Source organism: Helicoverpa zea, chromosome 30, assembly GCF_022581195.2.
Source record: "Helicoverpa zea isolate HzStark_Cry1AcR chromosome 30, ilHelZeax1.1, whole genome shotgun sequence".
Classification (NCBI taxonomy): domain Eukaryota; kingdom Metazoa; phylum Arthropoda; class Insecta; order Lepidoptera; family Noctuidae; genus Helicoverpa; species Helicoverpa zea.
In genome coordinates, this window is record NC_061481.1 from 1,222,369 (window position 1) to 1,238,277 (window position 15,909).

Here is a 15,909-nt window from a genome sequence, read left to right on the forward strand (position 1 = left end):
TTTGGTAATTTTTCATCGTAGCTATAGTTGTTTCCCTGCGTCCCGTACTGAGATAAAAATAAACTTAAGTATGTAATTTGGGGACAGTTTAGCTTTCCAACAGTGAAATATTTTTTCTAATCGCTTCAGTAGTTTTGGAGCCTTCAGGGTACAAACAAGAGCCAAAATGAACAAAAAAATCACGTATGTTGTATGGGAGCCCCCAAAATATTTATTTTATTCTAGTTTTCAGTATGTGTTGTTATAGCGACAACAGAAATACATCATCTGGGAAAATTTCAACTCTCTATCTATCCAGCATGATTCATGAGATACAGCCTGGTGACAGACGGACGGACGGACTGACAGAGAAGCAAAGACAATAGGGTCCCGTTTTACCCTTTGGGTACGGGACCTTAAAAAGAGAACACTGAATATACTAAAAAATCATTTATTGAAATCACGTTTAAGTGTAGGTAAATATAAAATAATTCAGGCAGTACCAATGCATTTCAAAGTACTTACTCACTATTATAATATGTAAAATAATGTACTAACATATAGTAAACATATATTATACAATTTTTACTAAATTTGCATGCACATAGAGAATACGGAGGAAGGAAAAATAGCGGAGATGCCATAAGGAAGGTAGATCAGGCGCCTTCTTGTAGCTCAAGCAACGTACGGTAGACGTGATCTGTTACTATATAGAACTAACGAGGCGTTCCGGTTCCTTGTCAAATCGAAACCAATCTGTCAAAGATTGGTCTTGATTGATTGGTGATTTTGTTTTGATATTATAGAGTTCTATAATAGGCGTATAAAGGCGGAGCTAGTAACGTTCCTCGTCCCCCTGACACTCGCATGTTGTCGCGTACTTTCTTAGATTTCGCGTTATGACATCTCCGCTAGTCATTTTGTTCTCCTTGCTGAGCCTCAATAGACCAAACCTGCTTGAAGTAGGCAATCTATTCAATAAATTGGCGAAAAAGCGCGATATATAAGGATGTATTTACATTAACGAAAAACATATGTTTATATCTATTTACATACATCTTATGTATAGACCATGTTACATATTCATTTTTAAAATATCTTTAATATTATAAAATATTTTATTATTTCATATTCCATGCATGTTTACTAAAAAACTTAAAAAAAAAACTATTGTTAAAATAGTCTCTTACTATTGCTTTTCTTCCCAATAAATGCTTTACAAACACACATTTACCTAAGCAACTATACGCCTAGTCCTTTCATCCTTGGCTTCCAGTTTAACTGGATGCATCCGAGTACCTGTCTTTTACAAGGAGCAACTGCCTATCTGATCTCCTCAACCCAGTTACCCGGGCAACCCAATACCCCTTGGTTAGACTGGTGTCAGACTTACTGGCTTTTGACTACCCATAACAACTGCCGAGGATGTTACATGACAGCCGGGACCTGCCTACAGTTTAACGGCTTCAGCTACACAAGTGCATTCACTATTCCATCACTCTCATGGCGCGATGGGACGACAATCAGACACCACCGGAGAGAGATCACAAGTAGGACCGACATTAACGTATTCTTTAACGCACGGGTGTATCAATCACCAACTTCCAGATCTCCTTATGAGACCAGCCGTGGCCGACAATCGGCCTGAGTTCCATAGAAGGCATGTCGCTCTACTTTCTTAAGAGACTTGCGATATAACATCTCCGCTAGTAATTTTGTTCCCCATGCTTTGCGCAAACACTCGTGCACTATAACATGTCCTGCGCAGCTGGCTGATCTTGTTAGAGAGAACCAATTTTTCACCAGAGTCAACACTTTATATCACATTTTTAACACTGTCAACTTTCATTTATAGCAACGCACCACTCGCTGTCCACTTCCGCTTCAACTTGCACGGTAGCTTCCTGCTCCAAAGCCTGATTATTCATTAGACCGATCAGCTCCGCATACTTGGCTCTCTGATCCTCCGTCATCACCGCTGGGTTATGATTCTTCAAATGATAATTTAAGTGACTGCTTTGCTTAAACCGTTTATCGCATATACCACATTGGAACGGTGCTACGTTGGTATGTGTTCGCATGTGCTGTTTTAGATGCACCGATTGGCAGAAAGTCTTGTTACAAACTACGCAGCGGTATGGTTTAACTTTGGTGTGGATCCGGAGGTGCTGGTCGAGACCGGATTTCTGGGTGAAGGCCTTTGGGCAGAACGTGCAGGGGAATGGACGGTCTCCGGTGTGCATTCTCATGTGTTGTAGGACTCCGCCCTGGGGAGAAGTTTTTGGTTAGAATTATATTTCTTTACTAAATTAAATTAGGTGACTAGTTTAAGCTTGTGGCACATTATAGCAGCACCGCAACAGCACGGCTGCAGCACGGCGTCGCCTCGTATTAAGACTACGGCTAGCTGCCAGCGCGTGGTTGGCGCGCTGGCAGCTAGCCGTTGGCTTTTTCATATTGACATTACGAAATATATTATAATATACACGATTTAATGCTCTAAATTGAATGACAACTTAAATGCTGGTGTGGAGCCGTGCTGTTGCGGTGCTGCTGTAATGTGCCACGTCCTTTAGGCTTCACGGTGCAGTTTTCCCGAGGTTTAAGTCGCTTTCCGGGAACTTACTTAGGTAATTTAATTTTACTTTAGGTAATTTCGGAACCTTCAGGGTACAAACAGACAAACAAAAAGAAAGAAGAAGTATAGAAAAAAAGAGTAATTAAGGCATATTTATAGCATTGGGTTAGCCTGTAATGGCAACTGTAAATAGATAAATAAACTTACATGCTGTGTAAATCTCTTGTGACAGACGTTACACTCGAAGGGTTTTAGCTTGACATGAGCGATGGCTGTGTGTTCTGACAACTCTTTGTTGGTCTGATAACCCATGCCGCACACCTGGAAGATATTATGTTAGACTCCTACTTACTGTATGTGGGTAAAAAGTAGACTATACATATGTAATTCTGATATATTTGACTGCCTCGTTTGTTAAGTGGTCGCAAGCGCAACTGCTTGACTGAAGTCTGGGGCTCGATTCCCGGGACGGGCTGGAATAGCTTTGTGGGTTTTAATTATCCCAAAGCAGCCCAGAGCCTGGAAGTTGGTGATTGATACACCCGTGCATCGGAGAGTACGTTAGTGTGCTTGTGGTCACTCTCCGGTGGTGTCGGATTGTCGTCCCATCGCGCTATGAGAGTGAAGGAACAGTGAGTGCACCGCAGTCCAAGCAAATGTGCCTGCCAACTATAATGTCCGCAGCTGGCTGATCTATGGAATATGAGAACAGCCGTAGTGACCGAAATCGGCCTTGGACGTATTAGCATACGTGTATATTGGTGCGCGATTATCTCACTTAGTCACACTCAGGAGTAGATTTCAGATATACATATTATTAAAAAAGTTTTTTTTTTTTATATGACCTTACCTCACAAGCATACGGTGCAGGTACTTGCTCTCCAGAACAGGCGAGAGGTTTCTCACAGACCTGGCACCTCAACCCCTTCCTCCGTCTCGTGTGCTCATCACGATAATGTATGGAATACTCGCAGCATGAGAAGAATATCTGGTGACAGGTACCGTCTGCTACTAGGGTTGAGGGTTGCAGACACTCGAATGGTCCTCTGGAATGTCAAGAAACATGTTATATCACAACAACGAATAAAACAAAGTCACTTTTTCTGTACCTTAATCCCTTTGTACGCTCCAATCTTCAAAACTGCCTAGTCAAAGTTAATTTCTTTTATTTCAAATAGGCCTATAAAAGCTCTTTCGAAACGTCAAACTAGTTGCACGGTTCCAAAGAGTTGGTCTCATGGAGAAGATCCGGCAAGGACTCCTTTTCTCTCCCACCGATTTTCATGCGGTTTTTTAATAGATATAGTGATTGAAAAAGAAAATTTACATGTCTTATAGTATCCATTAAATAGAGGGGAAATACTGTTATCCCGTGCGAAGCCAGGGCGGGTAGCTAGTATACAGTTTGAGTGTTAGGGTCCGTTCAGACAGACCGGCTCGGAGAGCATCGGCGCGGATTTTTCTTTTCACACAGACCGGAATCGGTTCCGATTGGCTGCGTGAGATGCAATCGGAACCAAACGTCTGCAAGACCGAGAAAAAGTACGTGATCGGAGCCGATCGGCTCCTCTTATTATTTCACACCGAGCGCCCTCGAGCCTTCTTAATGACAAAAGCAGTGCGCATGCAAAAATAATCCTTACTACAAATACTAAGTAAACGGTTTGCGATTCTACATGATCTTCGCATGCTGTTACTGTATGTATCAATACATACAAACTGTAATACCATATTATTTTTAAAAAAGAGTAACCATGGAGTTTCTTGCCCGTTCTTCTCCATAGGAAGCTACTTTTGGAATGGGCAACTAGAATCAAACTTAGTTATAATTTTGACGTTCATAAGTGCTTGTAAAGGCCTAAATGAAATAAATGATTTGACTTTGACTTTGATTTTCAACGTGTTAAGAATTTGCTCTCCTTTATGTGCCAGTTAGTTTGAAACTTTGAATGGACCCTAATGGCCCTAAACTACTGCTAAATCAGCTAAAAACTCACGTAATAGGCTCAGACTCCTTTTCCTTCTTAATCGGCGGTTTCTCTTCTCTCTCCTTCTGTCTGATCCCTTTGTCTATCTTCTTTCTCTTAACATCAGTTGGTTCTTCATGCTTTATGATGATATAGGAGACATTCTTGGAAGCTAGAGCCATCACGCTGGTGGGTTCCATCTCGGAGAGCATCTTGTCTGTTTTCATTTTTATCAGGTTTTCTTCTGATTTCTTTGTCTGTAATTTAGAGTAAAATATTTGTTAAGATGATGGTAGGTAGTGCCCAGCGGGGCCCAGCAGGGCCGAGGCCTGCCGGGGCTGCGGGATTGTTCGAAAGTTACCGCGGCTCTGGTAAATAAAAGGCCTACGACTGAACCCGACGGCTTTTAGTCAGTAAGAGTCTGACACTCCCTCACCGCTGCTAACCACACAACGGGAGGGGGCATTTGAAGATTTTTGACGTCGTTTAAAAAAATATATGATGCTTTTTTTGGAAGTCGGATAAATATGTGTTGGATTCGAAAATTGAGAATGTGAAAACGATTAAGGTATATATGATATTTATATTACTGATGGCGTGTAACTAAACAACACTTTTTCCAAGTTTTAGCTGTCTGTTTGTTTCAGCTAATATCTTTTATTTTTATTTTTTTATTTATTTATTTATCTACATACATTTACCATTACAGGTTACCCCAATGCGATAAATGCGCCTTAATTAACATATAAATTATTTATACTAAAAACGAAAGTATTTATCTACTATCTACCTATAACTAATAATAAATAATGCATTCCTTGTGAATTCACTCGGAGAACAATAAAACAGATCCGTTTCACTCGCTATGAGGTTGAGCATGCATCTTAAATGGCTGGACAGGACTTACACTAGTATACAAGTAAGTAAAGGAGATAGAAATTGTGGGTGTAAAGGTGCAAAAAATACACTTTACAATAAGCTACTGCCTATCTGACCTTCTCAACACAGTTACTCGGCCAACCCCTTGCTAAGACTGGTGTCACACTTACTGGCTTCTGACTACCCGCAGCGACTGCCAAGGATGTTCAAAGACAGCCAGGACCTACCGTTTAACGTGCCATCCGAAACACCGTCATTGGTATCTACGATAAACTTAGAAAAGATGCATTGGTACTTACCTGACCTGGTATCATACTTGAGAGATGCTTTACCCACTAGGCCACCACAACTCATTAATCACCGAGCCTTTTTCCCAACTATGTTGGGGTCAGCTTCCAGTCTAACCGGATGCAGCTGAGTACCAGTGTGCCAAAGAGCGACTGCCTATCTGATTTCCTCAACCCAGTTACTCGGCCAACTCCTTGGTAAGGCTAGTGTCAGACTTACTGGCTTCTGGTGTTGTAGGCGTCTATATGTACCTGCTCATTATAGTGCGTCCACACGGCGGGGTCGGCGGTGTTGTAGGCGTCTATATGCTCCATGCGCGCGTGGTTGCGCAGAGCCACCTCGCTCGCGAACCCTTTCCAGCAGAGACGACAGTGGTAAGCGTCGTCTTCATCTTGGAGGATTTCTTTCTGTGGGTAATAGAAGATGGTTGAACGCTATTAATATTATAAATGCGAGTTAGAGGATACAGGCAGCGTAGCCAACCCCTCAGTTTAGGCTGGAAACAGTGCTCGACCGACGGTCAGCGCTGACCGTACGTCCCGATCGAATCACATACCAAATCACGCGCGTACCGTCAGCGTAGCTGTGTGCGCGTTCATAGACTTGCACAGAGATAGCTACGTCGACCGATGGTCAGCGCTGTGATTCGGTCTGGACGTACGGTCAGCGCTGTGATTCGGTCTGGATGTACGGTCAGCACTGACCGTTGAACGAGCACTGTTTCCAGCCTAACTGTAGATCTACTGTATTTTGGCAATCCTCTCAGTTTTTACTGAGTGCTGAAAACTGTAATAAAATCTGTTTTCAGTCACATTTTCTAAAATTTCAATACTAGCTTTCAAATAGTACTCATGTTATGTAAGATAATGTTTTAATACTTTATTTCTAGTTTTTAATGAATTTCCCCCTGATTGTCCCTTTATCCGGATGACAAAAGTGGTTCTCAAAAGAACCGGGTGAAACCGCTGACACAAGCTAGTAAACAAAGCTCTATTTGAGTAGGCACTTGACATAAAATAAAAACAAAAAGATTGTGGCTTAGTCAAAGTAGTGCTGATTGATTGGTCATAAAGTTAGGCAATGCTTGACACGCTTGGTTCTTTTGGGAGACTAAATATTGCTATCTGCCTAACCTTTTCCCATCTACGTTGGGGTTGGCTGCCAGTCTAACTAGAAGTAGTTGAGTACCGGTGTTTTACATGGAGCAACTGCTATCTGACCTTAACTCAGTCAGTCAGGCAATCCCTTGGTAAGACTTGGTTCAGACTTTCTGGCTTCCCATAACAACAGCCAAAGTAGTCCAAAAACATGAAAGGCCTCCTAAGACTATAAAATCGAACAAGACAAGATGGACATGCACGGAGTGAACGTGCTAAGCGTTGCCTAACCTTATGATTAATCTTTCCGCGCGGCGTTCAGTTAGCCACGAGCTCTCTAGCAACAATGTAATGCTGATGATGACTTTAATATCGACTGCAAGCAAGCAATACCTCCTATCTGACTCCGGGTGGATTTTAAAGGGGAACAATAAAACTTAATAAAATCCTTATTCCGAGGAAGGTATAATGAGATACTGAAAATCCAAGTTTTCTTTTTCTAAGCATAGTATTGATTAATAAAGTTTTTTGTTTTTATTTTGAATCTAAAGGTAGTTTATGGTAGATACAAGTTTTTTGGTTTTTTTAAACAAAAATGTCAGATAGGAGGTATTGCTTGCTTGCAGTCGATATACCTTTATCTTCACACGGGAGGTGGGCACCACGTTCACATATCTTTCTTGTTGGGCCATTGTAAATCTGCGATCTGAAAAGAAGACATGATTTCAATTTATACGACTTCGATGCAATTTCTTGCGTTAGAATTACGCAATTACATCGAAATATGGAAGTCGTGGTTGATATTGAGAGTTTTCTGGGTAAAGTATCGCAGTCTTAGGAGTTGTATGTCGCGTTTATCAGTAGTAAGTAAATAATGTGTTTTGTGTAGGTAATTTATGTCTGCTTTGCAACAATGAACCTTTGAAGGTTGTTTTTCTTTCGCAAATATACACACGTAAGGTTTTTCTGGGATAAAACTTAAATACTATCAAAAATATGAAATTATAAAACATAGGTATTAAATTCAAATATCAATAAAAAAGCGGGAATAGAAAATTGTCAAAAATAACTTTTTATAAAAATAAACCTTACACTATGGCGTCGGGAACACGGCAAAAAAGGTAAATGATATTATTGATTTCTGCGACACGTAGATACTGCAGGCGTCACACTAATCTAAAAACACTTTGTGATCACGAAATAACAGCAAATATAGCTTTATTTATGCAATAAAACACCACATTGAACATTGAAAATCAAATTTTTGAGACCTCCGAGAATAGATAGGCGTTTGTTTTTTTTTAATTAAAAAAAAGAAGACGAAAAAGAAAAAATTAAAAAAGAAGTATGGCGTTTAAAGAAATGTCAAATAAAATGACACTTACCGAAATAGCTTGGAAAACAATTAGGTTTTATGAAGAAAATGCACGAAATATGCTCAATCAATCGCAAAATCTTTCAAGGCGTGGTTTTAGATAGAAATAAGAAACGACGCCATTCCTGTATGACGAGTTCATGTAAAATTGCGTCGCACAAAGGAACAATCTATAATTTTTGATGTGGCAACATTAAGCGAAAAGCGTTGGTCAAAAATATTTACAAAAATTAAATTAAATAATTGTAATTTATATCTTTACAGTAGAACTTTTATTACTTTGAGCAGGTTATGAGAAATATAAATTGCTGAAATTAATTTTACCAGTCTTGTTGGTAGGGCATGATCTTATTTTATCAATATTCGCGTAACTAAGGAGTGGTCAATAAAAGTTCGCAATATTATATTAAGTAGTACATTAAAATGGCTAAAGCCACGACTATTAAAGAAGCTATAAAGAAATGGGAAGATAAAACGGGTGACCAAGCGGCTACGGCCACAGAAGTTAGTCTTATGTTTCAATGGCCGCCGATTGAAAAGATGGACAATACTCTTGCTACTTTGACGAATTGCGAGTAAGTCTTTTATTGTCGAGTTTATTAAAGCATTATTTAGTTCATCATCATCATCCTGCCCTCATATATAAAAAAAAAAAACTATAAAATGGTCGGCGCAGCATTTTCTCCTACCATACTCTTTTATTTGCCGTCATCTCACAAGTGTCACTCTTTCTAACCATATCGACTTTCTTTTCCACCCGTACCCACACACAATAGTATTGCTTATAATCGTCATTGGTGAAGTGGTCAGAAAAAACTGTTCCTCTAGGAACACGTTAGGCGGTCGAGTTCCTGACCCCAAGCCTAAGGTGTCTTATTGTCTGTAAGCATTTTCAAACACGAATCTTAAGCGCTGAACAATAAAAACCTTTGCTTGCAGTAGTTTTCGAAACTCATTTTAAAATGTTCAAAGAGGCAGAGTATGTCAACCTATTTATACATCTTCATTATTATGGCAACATCGTAATAACTGTCAATGCAATTTGCGTTTTGCCAAAAAGGCGGCAAAAATGAAAAATAAACAACAATTTCTTTTATTTTCAGGAAATTAAGCTTATCTACGAATATGATTGAGAAAGTAACTGGATTAAACACTTTTAAAAAACTGCGAATACTTTCTTTGGGCAGAAATTATATTAAGGGTTTTACTGGCATGGTGAGACGTTTTTTTTCTCTGTTTTTTTCACCGACTTTTCAATAAGGAGGAAGTTCTCGATTCGGAGGTTTTTCATCGCAAATTATAGCGTAATTTTTATTTAAATTAATGTTTTGGAAATTAATCCAAATAACTTTTCAAGTTTAAAGTTAGTTATAGACTCTTTGGGTCCTTGTGTATTTGTTTCTTGGTAAAGATAATTTAATTACTGTTGAGAAGCTTTGCTTGTCCGAAGTTGGCTACTATTGACTAATATAGCAAAGAAAAATACTAACAAAACTTTTTTAAAAATAAAACTGATTTGTTAAAAACCTATTCATCCAAACGTAAGATAATCGCCCTCAAATATATGTACCTACATACAGGCTGAATCTAGACTGAGAACCTCTTTTCAAGTCTGTTTAAAACACACTACTGCGGACGTGGGTAAAATAAATAACTTCAGAATTGCAATATTTGGCGCGAAGTAAAAACCCATATGATGCTCTCATCACATGGGCTGCGGGATTGTTCGCGCGAGTTACCGCGGCCCTGGTACATAAAAGGCCTACGACGGAACACGACGGTTTTTAGTCAGGCAGAGTCTGACACTCCCTCACCGCTGCTAACCCACAGCGGGAGGGGTCATTTGATGATTTTTAGCGTCGTTAAAAAAAGAGCTCTCATCACATTTTAACCGACTTCAAAAAAGGAGGTCTCAATTCGTCGAAAGCTAATATTTTCATGGTTTCAGGAACCTCTCGGCGATACACTGGAAGAACTATGGATATCTTACAACTTGATTGAAAAGCTAAAAGGGATCCATGTATTAAGGAATTTAAAAGTTTTATACATGAGCAACAATTTAGTTAAGGAGTGGAGTGAATTTAATAAGTTACAGGTGAGCTAAATTGCCTACTGTAGGTCATCATCATCTCCTGTGCCTTTTCCCAACTATGTTGGTCGGCTTCTAGTCTAACGGGATGCGGCTGAGTACGAGTGTTTGCAGACTTACTAGCTTCAGAATGCCTGTAACGACTGCCAAGGATGTTCAATGACAGCCGGGACCTACACGGGTTTAACGTGCCATCCGAAACACAGTCATTGGTGTCCAAGTGAACTTAGAAAAGTGCATTGGTACTTGCTTGACCTGGGGCCCGATTCTCCTAAGTTAATAATGTCAAAATCGAATAGAAATCTAATCGCAATAGCAGTTTTAACCATATCGGGCATTCTGCTACTAATAAAAGACCAATCGTATTCGATTGACATTTGATTGGCGTACGATTGGTCTGCTATTTTGGTAATTTTGGTCTATACGGTAGTTTGCTGTACAATCATTTTCCAATCGTAAATCATTTGCAGACAAAATGATTCATTATTGAATGACAGAAAAGGATAAAAACGTTTATTTCAAAGAAAAAATAGCGGAATGCCACATACGCTTCAATCGTAATCGAGTCGGGATCGGATCTCAGTCGAATCGAGTCGAACGTCAATCGAATGTTGCTTAAGTAAAATTAGGAGAATCGGGGCCCTGGAATCGAACACACTCACTCATACTTGAGAGGTTACTAGGCCACCACGTCTCTCTTAGCTATATAGTATCTTATAGACACCTCACACCATTGTATTTTTTTCCATATCATACCCAGGAGCTACCTCATCTAGAAGACCTACTCTTCGTTGGCAACCCCCTCTATGACGGTTGTGAACTCGAAGCTTGGAGGTCAGAAGCCGCTAGAAGACTCCCTAACTTAAAGAAGTTAGATGGCGAAACAGTACTTAGAGAAGATGAACCACCTTTGACTGTTGCTGATATGCAGGTAACTTGAATAAAAAAACCGGCCAAGTGCGAGTCGGACTCGCGCACGAAGGGTTCCGTACCGTTATTTATAAAACGGACAAAACAATCACGTTTATTTATTTATTTTTATTTATTTATTTTTACAAATTTTTGTACACACACATAATAGAGAAAGATGACAGGAAAGAAAGGGAGCCCCCCACAATATTTATTTTATTCTAGTTTTCAGTATTTGTTGTTATAGCGGCAACAGAAATACATCATTTGTGAAAATTTCAGCTCTCTAACTATCACGGTTCATGAGATACCTACAGCCTGGTGACAGACGGACGGACAGAGGAGCGAAAAAAATAGGGTCTCGTTTTACTTGGGTACGGAACCCTAAAAATCATGTGCCTTTTCCCAACTATGTTGGGGTCGTCTTCCAGTCTGAATGCAGCTGAGTACCAGTGTGCCACATGAAGCGACTGCCTATCTGGGGCCCGATTCTCCTAAGTTAATGTCAAAATTGAATAGAAAGTTAATCGCAATAGCAGGGGCCCGATTCTCCTAAGTTAATAATGTCAAAATCGAGTAGAAATCGAATCGCAATATGATCGCAATAGCAGTTTTAACCATATCCGGCATTCTGCTACTAATAAAAGACCAATCGTATTCGATTGACATTTGATTGGTGTGCGATTGGTCTGCTATTTTGGTGATTTTGGTCCATACGGTAGTTTGCTGTACAATCATTTTGCAATCGTAAATCATTTGCAGACAAAATGATTCATTATTGAATGACAGAAAAGGATAAAAACGTTTATTTCAAAGAAAAAATAGCGGAATGCCACATACGCTTCAATCGTAATCGAGTCGGGATCGGATCTCAGTCGAATCGAGTCGAACGTGAATCGTATGACGCTTAAGTAAAATTAGGAGAATCGGGGCCCTGACCTCCTCAACCCAGTTACAAGGGCATCCGATACTCTTGGTAAGAGGTATGCAGGTAACTTGAAGAATAAAGGATTTCAATTACCTATCTGTTGATTTGAATACTATATAGAGAGAGACCTAAGAAAAGATGGATGGATTGCTTGAAAGATGACATGAATAGGAAGGGAGTGAGTGTCAGTATGACGAGTGACAGGGGAAAATGGAAGAGAATGTCATATTGCGCCGACCCCTAAGGCTCAACACACACCAAAAGAGCGGCGAAGGGCAGCGAAGCGAAGCGCGGTTTGAGTGTCATTTGAATTTTTACTTTATTACCATTACTATAATGTATATTTTCGCATGAGAAACTCGAACGAGTCGCGCGGATGCCCGCGGCGCCGCGGGACTTCCCGCGAATTCCATGAACGGAGTCGTGCGACTGCGCGGGAACTCCCGAGAATGCTCTAGCAGTAGCGAACGGCCGCTGACAATATCCCGCCCCTCGCGCCCGCTCCCCGCGCGCGTCTGTTGCGAGCGCGCGAGCGAGTGGGTTTTTTCTTTTTAATCTTTTCTTTTTTCTCATTATCTCTTCGGCTTCTTCCTCTTCATTTATATGTGCAATAATGATTAAATCCAAAACACCCATATTACTGCTTAAACACAAGTTTCCTCTTGTTTTGTTGAAAGTCAACTGCGCTAGAAGAGCAGCCCGTGAATTCATCGCGGGCGGGCTCGAAAAGGCGCGCGCAGTCCCGCAACTTCTCGAGCATTCCAGCGAATTCTCGAGCAGTCGCGGGAATCCACGCGCGTTCACTACCGAGCGGGTCGCTGCGCTTCGCTGCCCTTCGCCGCGCTTTTGGTGTGAATTGAGCCTAATTATAGTTCGGCCGTTCAGAGAATGCGTTCCTGACACCTATCAGTTAGTCACGACTAGTGATGGGCACAACATAACACTGAGTTCGTTACCGTTCCTTCAAAATGAACCGCCGCATTATTTTAAGATTATTTTCGTTTTAAATTGGCGGAATCATTTGTTTTATATTTTAGTTATTTAAGTGGAAACCAAAAAAAGGTAATATTCATATAATAAAATTGTTTTATTTATTCTTTGTTACAAGTACATTGAATTGAATGTGCGAACAGAATATTAATCAGACTCCGATTTGCTTGAGGAGGTGGTGTCTTCATCATCATCTTCGCCTACATGTATAATTATATTATTATCAATAACAGAATCAATCCTGATATCTCGGTCTAACAAAAGCCGGGTAATCAAATAAAAACAGATCGAAAACACTTGAAAAACGTGGTCTATGCGCACGAAACGACAACGGACGACTGTTTTAGCGTCACAAAATGGCGGCCCATAACGCCATTTGGGGTTACCATTTTTAATCTAAGTATAAAAATGCGGTTTGGTCATAGTTTTATTTTTATTTTTCATAAAAGTTATAATTAAGTCTTATAGTCCATTATTTTCCAATTCTTAAAAAGAAAATCAAAACGTATTATTTTATATTATAACTGTATAAGAACAGATTACGATACTTGCCAGTTATTTTTAGCACAGCACTACAAAATATAAACCGCTGACATAACCTTGTAATAGCGCAGTATAGATTTAGAAAAATATTGTTTACCAAGTTATTTGACACTCAGTTTGGCACAAAATTATAACATTCATTGATTATTGATATAATAATGTTGTTTTAATGCTCCTCAATTGTTAAAACGGTAAACAACCAGCAAAAATATTTTTATCGTAACTGCAACGCCATTGCAAAGTTACGTCGTCAGTTCAATCGCGACGTGTCAGGAACGCATTCTCTGAATGGCCGAACTATAAATGGGGAACAGATCAGGAAGAAGAATTAACCAAATCAATAGATAGGATATAAGGAATAGCCATAAGTACCTAGATATCCCTACTAATATTATAAATGCGAAAGTAACTCTGCCAGGGCCCCGATTCTCCTAATTTTACTTAAGCGTCATACGATTCACGTTCGACTCGGTTCGACTGAGATCCAATCCCGACTCGATTACGATTGAAGCGTATGTGGCATTCCGCTATTTTTTCTCTGAAATAAACGTTTTTATCCTTTTCTGTCTTTCAATAATGAATCATTTTGTCTGCAAATGATTTACGATTGCAATATGATTGTAGAGCAAACTACCGTATAGACCAAAATCACCAAAATAGCAGACCAATCGCAAACCAATCGAATGTCGTTGGAATACGATTGGTCTTATATTATTAGCAGACTGCCCGATATGGTTAAAACTGCTATTGCGATCATATTGCGATTCGATTTCTATTCGATTTTGTCATTATTAACTTAGGAGAATCAGGCCCCAGAGATAGAGTTGACCTTGAGAAAGAACAAAGGATAGTTTTTATCCCGGACTTTTGAAGCGGGCGGAACCTGGTAAGTAGATATTTATCTTTACTTTATAAATGAATTTTTTTCTTCCACAGCCGGACGGAGGTGACGGTGTTGAAACTTTGGTTAGCGCCGAAACCAACGATTGAAGAAAAAATCATGCGACGGAATAACTACGATTTACGTAACAGAGGATTAATCATTATCTATCTAAATTAATATCATAGGGAGAAAAATGTATTTTTGTTTGTAATGGATAAACTCAAAAACTACTGAACCTATTTGAAAAATAATCTCACTGTTGGAAAGCTACATTCTTTCCGAGAAACATAGGCTATATTTTATCCCTGTGCGGGCAGTAGTTTTTACGGGACTGGGAAAACGGCTAGTTATACAAAAGAACACAAAAGTTCATAGAAAAAAATAATTTTATTTACATTTTAAACTTAAATTATATACTATTATTGTACAATTCTTCATAGAAGGCATATTACATTATAATATTAAACACAAAATCATGCCCTTGGCATCGTCTGCTTGCTTAAAGTCCGCTCCCAATTATCTATCTATCTATGGATTTGGTTAATAAAGATAGGAATTTGACTTTACTTACTGTTACAGCCTCTTTATCGTCCCACTGCTGGGCTGCGGCCTCCTCTCACACGGAGAAGGATTGAGCGTTAATCACCACGCTTGCTCAATGCGGGTTGGTGATTTCAGACTATATAGTCCAGGTTTCCTCAAGATGTTTTCCTTCACCTTTTTGTCAGTCAATGGCGTCCAAGATATACTTAGAAAGTACACACAAACTTAGAAAAGTTGCATTGGTACTTGCCTGATGGAATTGAACCCACACCCTCATACTCGAGAGTTGGTTCTTTACCTACTAGGCCACCACGACTTTTTTTTTACATGACATTACCTACTTGTATGGGGTTATCTCTAGTAGGCAAATCAATTGATAGATACAATATTAGGAACGGCCATTAATATACTAAATATTTTTGAAAGATAATATGGTAGAAAAAAATCTTGTATTTTACAAAGTAGCTTAGAATCTGCCTCTGTGATGCAACAAATATATCTCGTGGTGTGCTCGCTGTAGCAAACAGTAACACATTGCGCGCGAACATTACTAACATGTCCGCGACACTGCAACCGCCGCGCGAACACATGCTAGCTGTGGACTCGCGATATAACGCACAATATTTGGTGGAATCTTGGCTTTGCTTAGCTCTTTCACTTTCTTTCTTTCTTACACAGCCTTAATATTGATTTTGGCTTTCTATTATAATTCATAAATATTGAAATCAATAAATTCTTCTATTTATAATATTGAATTGTGCTAAATCATAATGAAACTTGACATTGAGTTGTACCATTTAACTATAACGATAACCGAACCATTTTTAGTTATCAAATCTCAGATTTGACCAATGGGCGGCA

The 15,909-nt window shown here is 39.5% G+C and overlaps 2 protein-coding genes across 6 annotated transcripts; one reads left to right on the plus strand and one right to left on the minus strand.

The window, feature by feature from the left end:
* Positions 1 to 414: 414 nt before the first annotated feature.
* LOC124644553 (zinc finger protein 568-like) lies at positions 415 to 8,305 on the minus strand. Of its 5 annotated transcripts, none has more exons than XM_047183995.1 (7): positions 8,174 to 8,305; positions 7,424 to 7,494; positions 5,943 to 6,098; positions 4,555 to 4,781; positions 3,408 to 3,603; positions 2,765 to 2,878; positions 415 to 2,246 (listed from the first exon to the last, which is right to left on the minus strand). In XM_047183995.1, the coding sequence occupies exons 2-7, from the start codon at positions 7,478 to 7,480 to the stop codon at positions 1,818 to 1,820; spliced, it is 1,179 nt and encodes a 392-aa protein (XP_047039951.1). In that variant the 5' UTR covers positions 7,481 to 7,494; positions 8,174 to 8,305; the 3' UTR covers positions 415 to 1,817. The 5 variants fall into 5 exon arrangements, with proteins under 5 accessions (XP_047039951.1, XP_047039952.1, XP_047039954.1 ...); XM_047183996.1 differs by lacking the exon at positions 8,174 to 8,305 and adding an exon at positions 7,881 to 8,054; XM_047183998.1 differs by lacking the exon at positions 8,174 to 8,305 and having other exon boundaries at positions 5,943 to 7,017; positions 7,424 to 7,473.
* A 15-nt stretch (positions 8,306 to 8,320) lies between these two features.
* On the plus strand, positions 8,321 to 14,735 carry LOC124644554 (dynein axonemal light chain 1-like). The gene is made up of 5 exons (XM_047184000.1): positions 8,321 to 8,738; positions 9,267 to 9,378; positions 10,112 to 10,258; positions 11,013 to 11,183; positions 14,559 to 14,735. Exons 1-5 carry the CDS (start codon positions 8,587 to 8,589, stop codon positions 14,610 to 14,612), a joined length of 636 nt encoding a protein of 211 aa, XP_047039956.1. The 5' UTR covers positions 8,321 to 8,586; the 3' UTR covers positions 14,613 to 14,735.
* The last annotated feature ends 1,174 nt before the right edge of the window (positions 14,736 to 15,909 follow it).

Coding starts and splice junctions, on each gene's coding strand:
- LOC124644553 (XM_047183995.1), bottom strand. CDS start 7,480: ATGGCCCAACAAGAAAGATATGTGAACGTGGTGCCCACCTCCCGTGTG. Junction 4,782..5,942: donor GGACGCACTATAATGAGCAG/GTACATATAGAC, acceptor TCTAAATTACAG/ACAAAGAAATCAGAAGAAAA. Junction 2,879..3,407: donor CTGCACCGTATGCTTGTGAG/GTAAGGTCATAT, acceptor AATATCTTCCAG/GTGTGCGGCATGGGTTATCA.
- LOC124644554 (XM_047184000.1), top strand. CDS start 8,587: ATGGCTAAAGCCACGACTATTAAAGAAGCTATAAAGAAATGGGAAGAT. Junction 8,739..9,266: donor GCTACTTTGACGAATTGCGA/GTAAGTCTTTTA, acceptor TTTTATTTTCAG/GAAATTAAGCTTATCTACGA. Junction 9,379..10,111: donor TTAAGGGTTTTACTGGCATG/GTGAGACGTTTT, acceptor TCATGGTTTCAG/GAACCTCTCGGCGATACACT.